Here is a 13,808-nt window from a genome sequence, read left to right as displayed (position 1 = left end):
GTATCAGGTCACTGGCACTTGCCTCCCATGCTGTGAATCTCTCCGGCCCATGTGCATCCTGGACATGGTCAAACCATACACCCCGGCCTATCTGCTTCTCCCTCACTACGGGTTGACACCAGCAGCAACTGACACTCGCCTAAACATTGATTGCTTGCTGTCCTTGCTCCACAATGGTGTAACGAGTTCCCCACTGAGAACTGTGAGGCTGAAAACCCTACCCATCTTCCACCGCAAGCTTAAAACTCACGTGTTAAGACCACCACATCGTGGCCCATATCTCAATTTTGTTTCTTAATGTAAGGCTTAAGGCGCTGATAATACAGAATCTAAACTAAAATAAAACCAGAATCATTTGGTAGTGAGTATGATTTCGACTTTTAATCCCGCACACAAGTGCACAGACAGATGCACGCACGCACACACCCACACGTATGTAAATAAAGGTGAAAATCAAGATTAACAGGAGGTTGGAGTGTTACATATGGCTATGGTGTTACAGTAGGCTATCGTCCTACAGGAGGGATATGGTGTTACAATAGAAGCTGTACAGTAGGCTCGGATCCGACAGCAGAGGTTCTTCAGTAGTGCTATGGATCTACAGTGGGCTAGAGTGTTACACATGGTCCTTCAGTAGGGCTATGGCGTTCCTACAGTAGAGGTGTAGAGGCCAGGGTCCAACGGTAGGCTATGGTTTCCAGCCACGGTACAGCTTGATGTTGAGGCTGGGCAGGTCGTACAGCAGCTCCATGCTGAAGCGCTGCTGGAAGCGTTCTACAAAGCGGTTCTCTATGTCCATGCGGAAGCGCATGGCCCACAGGACCTGCGTCCCCGGCTGGCAGAGGTGCTCAAGGGTTTCCAGGAGCTCCTGGAGGAAGGGGTGGTGGTAGACCACGTCGGCTGCCAGCACGTAGTCGTAGTGGTGGGTCGATCGAGGGAACCGCTCCTCCAACTGCTGGCCCCAGGACAGCTCCGTCACCTCGAGTAGGAGAGATAATCGGACGTTTAGAGGTGGTTCATGTATTTGTTTACGGTACGGTAGATAATGTTTCTGTTAGGTGTGGATAATAGAGCTGTTAAAGTTTCAAAGCGTTTTATTTGTTATTTGCAAAGTACAACACAGGGTTATTCTGAACAGGGAAATTCCTTATGCCCAGCAACAAATATGTTGAAGACATTTTCAAGAAGACATCAAATTTAGTATAACAAAAGAAAATCTAAATTAAAAAACGTTGATAAATATAAAATACATATAAATAAAATAAAACACATTATATATATAAGGTGGAGCTGTGCAAATGGTTATGTACATTAAAATGTAGGGAATATACATTGAATGTAAAAGTGACCAGAGCTTGTGTAGCAGTGTTAGTGTGTTCAATATGATCAACAGGATTAGGGTTGCAGGTGGAGAAGCCTGACTGCCTGGGGGAAGAAGTGTCGGTCTGGAAGTCTGTGCCCGAGTGCTCCGGTAAAGTCTACCCGGCCAACAGCAGCAATGCGAAGCAGCTAACAGTCCGTAGCATGAGTGGCTTAAGCCTGTTATGATTTCCCGTGGTTTTCCTAAGGCGAGGCCTTGCCCAGAGGGGAGAAGGCACCCGGTGACGTGCTCCTCTGTCTTCACCACCCCCGGGAGGGCTGGGATCAGCAGCATGGCAGCTGCCGTACCAGGCAGTAATGCGGCCAGAGAGGCTGCTCTCTATGGAGCATCTGTAAAAGTCAGTGAGGATTATAACATAATATATATAATAATATTTATTATATATAATAATATATCTGTCAGATGATGACGTGATCATCTCTGAAGATATATGTTAGAAATGCATTATATATATTATAGAGATACATTAGATAATATATCTGTCAGAGATGATGTGATCATCTCCGACGATATGTGTTAGAGATGCATTATATATAAGAGATACAGTAGATAATATATCTGTTAGAGATGGATTATATAATTTATGGAGGTACAAAAGTTATATCAATTAGAGATATTGTTGATAATATATCTAGATGTAGCTCATATAAAATACATTCAATCATACATATGTTGAAGATACAGTCGATAATAGTTCGGTTTGAAATGGATAATAGTTATTTTGAAGGCAGATACTTTTAGAGATTACAGTAGATACTATATCTGTTGAATATACATTAGATAGATAACGGTTGGAATTACAGCAGATCATATATCTGTTAGATAGATAATAAATATTAGAGAAACAGTAGAAGAGATACAGGAAATACTATATATATTAGAGCTACAGCAGATAATACATCTGTCAGAGATACAGTACTTCATATACATATATATATATATATATATATATATATGAGATACAGTAGATAATAAATCGATCACATGTTCAGTATATTATATATATGTTTGGGATACAGTAGATAATTTATCTGTAAGAGATACAGTACATAATATATCTATTAGAGATAGATGATATATATTAGAGATACAGTACATAATATATATTTTGGAGATTCAGGAGATAATATATCCTTGGGAGATACAGTAAATAGTATATGTTAGGGTCACAGTACATAATATAAATGTTAGTGATACAAATATATATCTATAAGAGATACCGTAGAATCTGATAATATACTTTATAGAGAAACAGTACATAATATATATGTTAGAGATAGATCATATGTATCTATTATCAATACAGTAGATAATATATCCTTAAGAGATAGATAATATAGATATTTGAGATACAGTAGATAATATATCCGTCATAGATAATATATCGATTTGAGATACAGGAGCTAATAATGTATATTAGAGATAAAGCAAATAATGTGGAAGAGATAGAGTAGTCGATAATATGTGTTAGAGATATAATAAATCTTTTACAGAGATATAATATATATATGTTTGCGATACAGGCGATATTATATAAGATACAGTAGACTACTTATCTTTTAGAGATGCAGTGGATAATATACGTGTTAGAAAGTTAATAATACAAGAGAGATGGGTCATAAATATGTCAGAGGTAGATCCTTTATCCTACGGAAGAGGATTCGTTCCCTAGTGTGACTGACCACTGGTGTGTATCTGCAGTGGTCCTTAGTGTTGCGCTGGACATTGTAGGTGAGGTTTGCCAAAATCTCGGGGAGGTCAGTGGAGGTGACCTTGGCCCCTAAGAGAAGAGGTCAGGGGTTATTATTGTATATTATATTATATATTTCTATAAAATATACATTCAAGGACATCATACAATGTAGGTTAACATAATATAATGTATACCTAGCAGACTGGAGACGATGGTGGCCAAGCCAGTTCCTGCTCCTAGCTCCATCACGTTTTTATCCGCCATGCTGTACTTGTCAAGGTTGTTCTCCAGGAAGTGACACAATACAATCGCCTGATGACAGGAAGGGAGGACAATGGGTTCAGACATAACCGTCCAGATGTAACTAGTTCCAGATATAAATTGGTCCAGATTTAACTAGGTCTAGACAGAATTTGGTCCAGATGTAACTTGGTCAAGATGTGACAAGGTGTAGAGGTAACTTGGTCCAGATGTTACTAGGTAATGACCTTACTAGGTCCAGATGTAACTAGGTATCGACCTTACTCGGTCAAGATGTAACTAGGTATTGATGTTACTCAGTCCAGATTTAACTAGGTATTGACGTTACTGGGTCAAGATGTAACTTTATTATTGACGTTAATAGGTCAAGAGGTAACTAGGTCAAGATGTAACTTGGTATTGACGTTACTTGGTCTAGTTGTAACTAAGTATTGACGTTAGTCGGTCCAGTTGTAACTAGGTATCGACCAGTTAATACCTAGTTACAACTGGTATGGTCCAGTTCTCCTACCGAGGGCCAGAGCACAGCTCCATACAGGTCGGTGGATTCCTTGATGCGGATCTGCTTGCCAGCGAAGGAGAATCCCTCCCAGACCTGGTTCAAGATGAGGGAGGGCTGAGAGTGGTGGGCCATGATGGAGGCAGCCAGCTCTGCATCAGCTGCTACGGCTATACCATCAGCTCCTCCATCACCTCCCCCTGTGACAACACTACCGTCAGCCACATCCTCAGCTACACCCTCAGGTACTCCATCAGCTACACCAGTAACAGCAGCAACAACACAATAATCAGCCGCACCCTCAGATACTCATTCAGGTACTCAATAGGATACACCAGCCACAGCCCATCCATCAGCTACACCCTAAAGTATACCAACAAGTACTCCATCAAGTACACCTGTTACAACACAACCATCAATAATTAGTCACCTATGAGTTAGGGTTAAGTTTGTGCGTGTCTTTTTTCGCACACGCACACACACACACACACACACACACACACACACACACACACACACACACACACACACACACACACACACATATGCATGTTCACACAAAAGCTAAGTGTATTTTTTGCTAGATGGCTAGTTGGCTAAAGGACTAGTGAACTAGAGGGCTAATTGAATAGGTAGATAACTAGCTGGCTTTCTAGTAAGCTTGAGGGCTTTCTGTGTGTATTTATTTGTTTGACACATAAACCCCTGCACCTGTGACTTAATAAATCAGGAATTAAAAGTTACTCTCTAGTAAATAATACCAGTATTGGCAGCGGGCTGGGGTACTCACCCTGTGTGTCTAGGGCTGAGCAGCTCTCCATGTTGAAGTGAAGCCAGACCCACCAGGACGCTGCTTATAGCTGTGTACGCTTAAAGATATTTACAGCCATGTCCCACAGCTCCCCTCTCAAACACAGTACATCCTAACCCTAGACACAGTACACCCTCACACACACACACACACACACCCCTCTAACCCCCCCCCCCCCCCCCCCCCCCCCCCCCATCTGAACAGACAGCAACAGCTGTCAGGGATCTCCCTCGACCTCACATTCCTCTCGGTGTTTGAGTCATGTTGATTATTAAAAGTTATAAATGAGTTGCAAAATTGGCAAAAATAAGACAAATAAATGTATGCAAAGCATTGAAATCATTATCAATTATTTAGAGAACAAAACTTGATTATGCAAAATGTATTCAACTTTTTTTATTCAATCCAAAAATATGTCATTACAAATACAGACATAACAGAAAAACATGATCTGGCTACCTCTGTATAGTGGTAGTTAATGGCTAACATGGTAGATGAATAGTTAGCTCGAGGGCTAGTAAGCTAAAGAGCTAGGTAGCGCCAGCTTGCTCGAATATCCTTGATTAACAACAACTCTGGAGGGTTCACTTTATAGCCTCCCCCTCCTTCCCCCTGCCCTCCCCCTCCTACCCCCCCGGCCCCTCCCACCCCTGCTCCGCCCCCCCCTGCTGCCCTCAAACACCGACTTGGCCGTTACCATGGTGACATCCCGCCCCCCGTCACTGCTGTTGTCAGAACCGCTGCTCTCCTCCTCCCGCTCCTCCCCCCGCTCCTCCCCCCGCAGGAGAGAGGAGCGGGCCGGCTCCTCCGCCCCCGTGGGAGGCGTGCGGGGGACCTCCTCCTCCCTCCTCTTCCTCGGAGAACTGAGAGGAGCTCCTTCTCCCCTAACCTCTGCCCCCAGGAAGCCACCTCCTCCTCCTCCTCCTTCTCCTCCCCCTACAGACACCTCCTTCCTCCCCTCCGCTGGCTTGGCCTGTTTGCATTTGGAAGGCGAGAGGGACTCCTCCGTCTGCTCCTCCCGCTCCTCCCGCTCCTTCCTCTTCATGCAGGTGACCGCCCTGCGGAGCCTAGTGCTGCGCACCTCCTTCTGCTCCTGCTGCTCCTGGCGGAAGAAGGAGTCGATTCGCGGCTGGCTCTGGGAGAGAGGGAGCGAGGGAGACACATTCACTACATTTATACGACTTACACTTATATAGATTTTAACACCAGGTTTCTAAAGTTAACATCAAGTGACATCAGAGGCACGAGACAGGAGGGGGCGCGGCTACCGTATGACCGGAGGGGGGCGTGGCTATTCCATGACAGGCGGGGGTATGGCTACTGTGTGACGGGGGGGCGTGGCTACAGTATGACGAGAGGGGGGCGTGGCTATTCTATGACAGGCGGGGGCATGGCTACTGTATGACGGGGGGGGGCGTGGCTTCAGTATGACCGGAGGGGGGCGTGGCTATTCTATGACAGGCACAGGGCATGGCTACTGTATGACGGGGGGCGTGGCTACAGTATGACAGAAGGGGGAGTGTCTACCTGCTGGCTGTTCAGCTGTTTGATGACTGGCTGTAGAGCCTCGTCTGTCTTCTTATTGGTCCAGCCAAACCGACTCTGGCAGAATCTGTCCTACCGTTAAAGATGCAACGTGCTCGATTTGGCGACATGAAGTCAAACATGACATGAAGTCTGACATGAAGTCAAAACTTTTATCCCTCACATTCAGTTGATAATTGTAGTTAATTTTGAATGTTTTAAGGTAATATTCTTATCATTTGACACACATTTAAAGACACAACAAGAGCATACAACGTAAACCAGCTGTCACACACTTCCACCAATAATTCCACCCATGAAGGATACTCTTTGATCTGCTCCAGGTGAGGGCGTCCCCAGCTGAAGGCGCTCTCTGATTGGTCGACGGTGGGGTGCAGGTAGGCCTGCGCTATGAGCGGATTGGGGAAGCCGGCCGTCAGCTGGAGGGAGCGCAGCTTCTTCTTCACCTTGGAGTCCCGCGGGTCCGACGCCTTCCTCTGCTTGGCCGCCGACCACCATGTGCTGCCGAAGACACGTTACAGGGAGTAGAGTGAAGTAACTATTCAGGTTAGGGTTAGATGATGACAGATAATGTCCCCGTGGTGCGTTAATGGACCCAAGATGATGGGGAGATGGGTTCTAGGTGAGAAGATCCTAAAGTTATCCATGAAGGTTTGGTCGAACCCACCTGAGCTGAGTGAGGGGCTCCAGATTGGGTCCAGGGAACTCGTTCAGGATCTCCATGCCGGTGACGTAGCCCACCCCCGGGACGCCGTCGGTGTAGTCGCTGCCCAGAAGGTACGCCATGTTGATCAGCTTGCTGCGGTCCAGACCTGGAAACACAAATGATGATAACATAAAGGATTGGTCATGTTGCTCACTTATGGTGGTTGGTTCTACTAACCTAGTTTGTGAACTAACGTAGTAAGTAGTACTAACCTGGCTTGCTATGCAGGTCAGTGAATTTGTAGTCAGTACAAACCTAGTTAGTAGTACTAACCTAGCTGGTTATGCCGGTCAGTTAATTTGTAGCTAGTAATAACCTAGATAGTAGTAGTAACTTAGCAGGCTATGCAGGTCAGTGTACTGGTAGTTAGTACAAACCTAGTTAGTAGTAGTAACCCAGCTAGTTGTGAAGGTCAGTGTACTGGTAGTGAGTGCTAACCTAGTAAGCAGTACTAAACTAGCTGGATGTGCAGATCAGTGTACTGGTAGTTAACAGTACTAACCTAGCTGGTTGTGCAGGTCAGTGTACTGGTAGTGAGTACTAACCTAGCTGGTTGTGCAGGTCAGTGTACTGGTAGTTAGCAGTACTAACCCAGCTGGTTGTGCAGGTCAGTGTACTGGTAGTTAGCAGTACTAACCCGGCTGGTTGTGCAGGTCAGTATACTGGTAGTTAGCAGTACTAACCCAGCTGGTTGTACAGGTCAGTGTACTGGTAGTTAGCAGTACTAACCTAGCTGGTTGTGCAGGTCAGTGTACTGGTAGTTAGCGGTACTAACCCAGCTGGTTGTGCAGGTCAGTGTACTGGTAGTTAGCAGTACTAACCCAGCTGGTTGTGCAGGTCAGTGTACTGGTAGTGAGTACTAACCCAGCTGGTTGTGCAGGTCAGTGTACTGGTAGTGAGTACTAACCTAGCTGGTTGTGCAGGTCAGTGTACTGGTAGTTAGCGGTACTAACCCAGCTGGTTGTGCAGGTCAGTGTACTGGTAGTGCTCTATGTATTTGCTCTGGCTGAAGAAGTTCCTGTAGACGTGTCTCCCTCCAAACAGCCAGACGTCTGAGTCGTCTGTGATGGTCCCGTGGGTCAGCTCGCGGCGGTCCAGACACGCACACTGGGCCTCCGCCTCCGACGGCGCCACCATGTACGGCACGCCAAACATACGCAGCAGCTCCTGTTACCATGACAACCCCCATGAGGATTCAGGAATTGCCCCGACTCTGACCATTTTCAAACAAGACTGAAGACTTTTATGTTTGCTTTAGCATTCTGCTAAATCTTAAATACATTAAACTTTTTTTTTTTACTTACTATTTTCTTTTCCATATCTATTTTATTACTTCAATTTAGTGTATGTTTGCTTTAACTTTCTGCTAAATCTTAAACTTATCCATCTTATTTTATGATTTCATTAAATTGTTTACATTAAGATGATTCTATTTGAAGTACTTTGAAGTGCATGAAAGCGCTGTATAAATAAATTCGGACTGCCTTGCCAGGCTGGTCAGACATCGTATCTGTGATGTTCAAAGCAGACCTGTGTGTGTGTGTGTGTGTGTGTGTCTGTGTGTCTGTGTGTCTGTGTGTCTCTGTGTCTCTGTGTGTACCTTGCCTGTCTGTACTTGTGGGGGGGGGGGGTGTGTGGTTGTGTTTGCGTACCTCAGGGGGAATCTCTGTATGCGTGTGTGTGTGTGCGTGGCCGTGTGTGTGCGTGTGTGTGATGTCACCCCTGACCTGGCTCTCCAGGCACATCTGTCCACTGACGCTGGCCGCCGTCCTCTCCTGCTTGTCCTTCTGCTGTCTCAGGCTGGCCTGCTCCTCCTCCAGACAGCTCTCTAGCGCCTCCAGCTCGGCCTGCAGGACAACATCGTTGCGGCATACTTCATCCACATAGCAGTGTCTGTACAGACTACATAGTTGTGTCCGTACACACGCAGCTATGTAGACGACCAAATCAAAGCGTCACATCGGGCTACGGCCACTACGTGGTGTTCAGGATGCCCAGATCAACGGGTCAAGTACGCTGTGTATTGGACCAGCCAGGACCAGTGTACTGCCATTGGTCCACTATATTATGAGGATGAAGGATTGTCTCTCCTCTCACCACTACTCAAACTTGGTATGACTGAAGTTCGAGAGCCTCTCAACTTGTATTTTGTTAACCGGGATCTACATCTACATCTTGGTTACCATAGATACTACCCTTACCATGTCAACACCATCCCACGCCTTGGTCACCTCCTCCTCCTCCTCGTCCTTCTGCGGTACCGCCTCCTTCCGTGTCTCCTCCTTCTGCTCTACCTCCTCCTTCTGCTGTACCTCCTCCTTCTGCTCTACCTCCTCCTTCTGGTCCTCATCATTCTGGGTACCTGGGCTGGCCGAATAGGCCGGAGGCCTATTCCCTGTTTCTGTGACATCATCATCCTCTTCCTGTTTCGGCTCCTCCTCATCAGACACCTGGATGAAGCTATCTGGTGAAGATACAATACGATGAACACTCTGCATTAATCTAATAACATAGTGAACACTCAACAGTACTGACTACATAGTGAACACTCAACAGTACTCTAATAACATAGTGAACACTCAACAGTACTCTAATAACATAGTGAACACTCAACAGTACTCTAATAACATAGTGAACACTCAACAGTACTCTAATAACATAGTGAACACTCAACAGTACTGACTACATAGTGAACACTCAACAGTACTCTAATAACATAGTGAACACTCAACAGTACTCTAATAACATAGTGAACACTCAACAGTACTGACTACATAGTGAACACTCAACAGTACTCTAATAACATAGTGAACACTCAACAGTACTCTAATAACATAGTGAACACTCAACAGTACTCTAATAACATAGTGAACACTCAACAGTACTGACTACATAGTGAACACTCAACAGTACTCTAATAACATAGTGAACACTCAACAGTACTCTAATAACATAGTGAACACTCAACAGTACTCTAATAACATAGTGAACACTCAACAGTACTCTAATAACATAGTGAACACTCAACAGTACTGACTACATAGTGAACACTCAACAGTACTCTAATAACATAGTGAACACTCAACAGTACTGACTACATAGTGAACACTCAACAGTACTGACTACATAGTGAACACTCAACAGTACTGACTACATAGTGAACACTCAACAGTACTCTAATAACATAGTGAACACTCAACAGTACTGACTACATAGTGAACACTATGCAAGTTAACGTACCTTCTGAATCGCTCCCATCATCCATCACACCTTCATCCTCCTCCTCCTCCTCCTCCTCCACCAACACCACATCTCCCTCCTCCCCCTCCCTCTCCTCGTTTATCTTGATGGGTTCTGGAAGCTTCTCTCCCGGCTTCGACCGGTCCGACGTCTCCTCTACAGTCCTCCTCCCTCCCAGTTTGTTCTCCTCCCTGGGCACCTCCTCTCTAATCACCTCCTCCACCTCCTCCTCTTCTGAACTGCTGTCCAGCCAACCACCTGATAGGACAACCCCACGGCCTTTCTGATTGGTCGGAATAGTCATACCGGGCCGGCTATTCGCTGTTGCGCTGCTGTCGAGCTGTGGTGGAGAAGCAGTGGGGAGCTTTGGTGGTGGTGGGGGTGGTGGTGGTGGAGGTGGTGTTGGCGTGTGGAGCTGTACTGGTGGCGGGGTTAGGGTGGGGAGCTGGGGTGCTGATGGAGTGGGGAGCTGCAGCGTTGTTGGTGGTAGGGTGGGGAGTGGACCTGCCTCCTCCCCCTCCCCCTCCTCAGCCAGGGCTTGTTGGATGGCCAGAGCTGTGCGTGGGGAGACGCTCCTACTCCTCCTCCTCCTCCTCCCTAACTGCTCCTGCTCCTCCTCTGAGCCGCTCTCCATGGCCGCTTGGATGGCCTGCAGGGTGCGAGGGGAGGGGGGGAGGTGGTTGGGTGTGGGGGCCGAAGAGGAAGATGAGGCTTGCTTCTCTTCCTCCTCCTCCTCCTCCTCCTCCTCCTCCTCCTCCTCCTCCTCCTCCTCCTCCTCCTCCTCGCAGACGGTGCTCCACAGCGGCTGGGGTCGGCCCGCCCGGGGTCTCCGGGCCCCTGACAGCGGGCCCCCCGACCAGGGAAGGGCTGCAGGCTGGTTATCAGGGACCTTCGCCTTCTTCTTCTGGCCGCCTGGAGCCCAGAGGACACACAGGGTCAAAAGCAGGGTCTGGTCTGGGCTAGTCTGTCTGGGTTAGGGCCTAGTGTGGGCGGAGTCTGTGCACCTAATGAGGATGTCGAACGGCAGAGTAAGTAGTGGGCGGAGTCTGTACATTAAATGATGATGTGCTGGGCAGAGTCAGTATTGCGTGGTGTAGTCTGTATATTTAATGAGGATGTAGTGGGCGGAGTCTGTAGTGGACGGAGTCTGTACCTTAAATGAGGATGTAGTGGGCGGAGTCTGTAGTGGGCGGAGTCTGTACCTTTAATGAGGATGTAGTGGGCGGAGTCCACAGTGGGCGGAGTCTGTACCTTTAATGAGGATGTAGTGGGCGGAGTCCGTAGTGGGCGGAGTCTGTACCTTTAATGAGGATGTAGTGAGTAGAATCCTCAGAGAGCAGTCTGCGTGTCTCTATGGTTTGGTTCTGGTTGGAATGGTCCTGGTCTCCGCAGAGCTGTGGCCCCGCCCCTGCGCTGTTATGGTTCATCTCTCGCTCCACCTCCACCAGACGGTGGTTCAGATGCTTCCTCTGCAGGAGACCTTCCAGCTGATACTGAGAGAAGTCTCTAGAACACTGGAAACACCGTGTCACACACCATGTTAAACACCATGTAGCACATCATGTGACGTGCCCTGTCACACACCATGTTGCTTTCCGTGTGACATACCACACTGTGTGTGTGTGTGTGTGTGTGTGTGTGTGTGTGTGTGTGTGTGTGTGTGTGTGTGTGTGTGTGTGTGTGTGTGTGTGTGTGTGTGTGTGTGTGTGTGTGTGTGTGTGTGTGTACCTCAGGGGGGGGCTGGTACATGGTTCTGCGTCTCTTGCTAAACTCCTTCATGTCTTTGAGGATCTGGTGTCTGACCTCCAGAGGAAGATCGCTGAACTCTTCACCGTTTATATCGACTGAGTTAGGATCACCGTGCATCTCTCCCTAACACGTGCACACAAACACATCGCACACCACAGTTAAGGTTAATGATAGACTTGATACATGTGATGGTTAAGGTTAAGGATTAGGGTTAAGGATAAGGGTGTCAAGGGTTGACCTGTTACAGGTGATGGTTAAGGTTCAGGGTTAGGGTTAAGGGTTAAGGGCAGACCTGATACATGTGATGGCTGTCCGTTTTATGATCTCCAGATCTCTCTTCATCTTCTGCTGCTTCTTCTTCTCCAGAGCTGCAGAGACAAGAGACCCACGTTAACTTATATGACATACACACAAACACACACACACACACACACACACACACACAAAACGTTGATTTATACAAACACACCTGTTCTCCTTATCCACAACTGGTAGAGCGGGCAGAATGTAGATGTCCTCCTCATCTTTCCTCACATTTGACAGACTCAGGACTGGCTCTTCACTAGAGAGAAAGAGTCAACCATACAGTGAGATAGATCTACAGTGAGCGAGAAAGAGACAAAAAGGGAGACAGAGATAGAGAGAGACAGACACAGACAGAGAGAGAGCGAGAGATAGACCTTTGTTCTCCTAGAACAGCCTGAATGGCTCTGCGTTTGAGGAACGTCTTGAGGAGTTTCTCGTTGGTCTGTTTAGACTCTCTGGTCAGCTCCTCCCTCCTTTGTCGCCTCACAGCCTAGGACGATAGAAAATAACAAACACACACATCCAGTACAAAGCCTAGAACGTTAGGACATCACAACACACCTGTACACTCTCGGTCACATCACACAAACCCTGTACACAGGACATTCGCTTTACATGCTGCGATAGCTATATGCTGTAGCTTCATTGTGTATGTCGTAGCTACATGCTACCACCAGACGTACCAGAGTCTGCCTCTTGAGCAGGGGAGCGTCCCCGTCGAACACAAACACGGGCCGGACGCGGAAGTAGAGCAGCTTGCAGACCCGGTGGAACAGAGTGAGGAGGTGAGCGTTCTGAACACTGCTCCCATCTCGAGCTCGCACTCCCTTCACAGCCTGGTTCAGCCAGATACTGATGTCTGGACCACTGGTTAAGGTTATAAGTTAAACACATACACACACACACACAACTCACTACTTAAAGACCTCTCTGTACTGTCCCTGTTTTATACTGTAATGCTGTTCTAATGAGTTACTATTGCACTACTAAAGGACACCGCTAATGTACCTGATTACTGTATTTACTGTAATGCTATATTAATAGTTGACTATTGCACTAGTTTCGAACTGCAAAATATAACAATCTATCATCAGTCTATCATTTTTATTATATAAAGATTGCACACACACACACACACACACACACACACACACACACACACACACACACACACACACACACACACACACACACACACACACACACACACACACACACACACACACACACACACACACACACACACACACACACACACACACACACACACACACACACACACACACACACACAAAGGATACCAACAGCCAGGATCTTTCCCTCCAGACTCTCCGGGTTGATTGGTCTTCCTGAACTCTCCAGTAACTTCCACAGTCCGTGGACTCCCATGATCTACCTGTAAATGTTATATGCAATAATCTCCTTTATTTGGGCTCTTATTAAAGAACTGTAAATTCTAGAAATACATAATTATATATATTTATAGAATTTAACACACAACCAACAGAGAACGTTCAGCGGTGCAGCTAGATGTTGGTCCGCAGTGTTTACAATATTTTCGTTCCGTGCGTGTTGTGAGGTCGGGGACATTTTAAGGTTACACTGCCGACAGCCCCG

At 46.8% G+C, this 13,808-nt stretch overlaps 2 protein-coding genes across 4 annotated transcripts; both read right to left on the bottom strand.

Annotated features, from left to right (window-relative positions):
- Positions 1–359: 359 nt before the first annotated feature.
- mettl21e (methyltransferase like 21e) lies at positions 360–4,794 on the bottom strand. Of its 2 annotated transcripts, none has more exons than XM_030377146.1 (5): positions 4,625–4,794; positions 3,847–4,034; positions 3,269–3,386; positions 3,064–3,161; positions 360–979 (listed from the first exon to the last, which is right to left on the bottom strand). In XM_030377146.1, the coding sequence occupies exons 1-5, from the start codon at positions 4,653–4,655 to the stop codon at positions 689–691; spliced, it is 726 nt and encodes a 241-aa protein (XP_030233006.1). In that variant the 5' UTR covers positions 4,656–4,794; the 3' UTR covers positions 360–688. The 2 variants fall into 2 exon arrangements, with proteins under 2 accessions (XP_030233006.1, XP_030233005.1); XM_030377145.1 differs by having other exon boundaries at positions 3,847–4,091; positions 4,625–4,782.
- A 231-nt stretch (positions 4,795–5,025) lies between these two features.
- On the bottom strand, positions 5,026–13,803 carry ercc5 (excision repair cross-complementation group 5). 2 transcript variants are annotated; one of them, XM_030377140.1, is made up of 16 exons: positions 13,697–13,717; positions 13,493–13,587; positions 12,875–13,050; positions 12,566–12,681; positions 12,355–12,447; positions 12,178–12,253; positions 11,865–12,008; positions 11,437–11,650; positions 10,137–11,048; positions 9,098–9,360; positions 8,624–8,743; positions 7,850–8,063; positions 6,858–7,002; positions 6,497–6,691; positions 6,173–6,257; positions 5,026–5,780 (listed from the first exon to the last, which is right to left on the bottom strand). In XM_030377140.1, exons 2-16 carry the CDS (start codon positions 13,578–13,580, stop codon positions 5,235–5,237), a joined length of 3,387 nt encoding a protein of 1,128 aa, XP_030233000.1. In that variant the 5' UTR covers positions 13,581–13,587; positions 13,697–13,717; the 3' UTR covers positions 5,026–5,234. The 2 variants fall into 2 exon arrangements, with proteins under 2 accessions (XP_030233000.1, XP_030232999.1); XM_030377139.1 differs by having other exon boundaries at positions 5,027–5,780; positions 13,690–13,803.
- Between the last annotated feature and the right edge of the window lie 5 nt (positions 13,804–13,808).

This window comes from Gadus morhua, chromosome 14 (genome assembly GCF_902167405.1).
Source record: "Gadus morhua chromosome 14, gadMor3.0, whole genome shotgun sequence".
Taxonomy (NCBI): domain Eukaryota; kingdom Metazoa; phylum Chordata; class Actinopteri; order Gadiformes; family Gadidae; genus Gadus; species Gadus morhua.
This window is presented reverse-complemented; position numbering and strand designations above follow the sequence as displayed.

Excerpts from the sequence above, each read along its gene's own strand:
- ercc5 (XM_030377139.1), bottom strand. The coding sequence starts at position 13,580 with ATGGGAGTCCACGGACTGTGGAAGTTACTGGAGAGTTCAGGAAGACCA. Across the intron at positions 7,003-7,849 it reads TGACCTGCACAACCAGCTGG|GTCTGGACCGCAGCAAGCTG; the intron begins GTTAGTACCGCT and ends TTGTGTTTCCAG. Across the intron at positions 6,258-6,496 it reads CACCTGGAGCAGATCAAAGA|ATTCTGCCAGAGTCGGTTTG; the intron begins GTATCCTTCATG and ends ACGGTAGGACAG.
- mettl21e (XM_030377145.1), bottom strand. The coding sequence starts at position 4,655 with ATGGAGAGCTGCTCAGCCCTAGACACACAGG. Across the intron at positions 3,387-3,846 it reads GAGCTGTGCTCTGGCCCTCG|GCGATTGTATTGTGTCACTT; the intron begins GTAGGAGAACTG and ends TCCTGTCATCAG. Across the intron at positions 3,162-3,268 it reads CATCGTCTCCAGTCTGCTAG|GGGCCAAGGTCACCTCCACT; the intron begins GTATACATTATA and ends CTCTTCTCTTAG.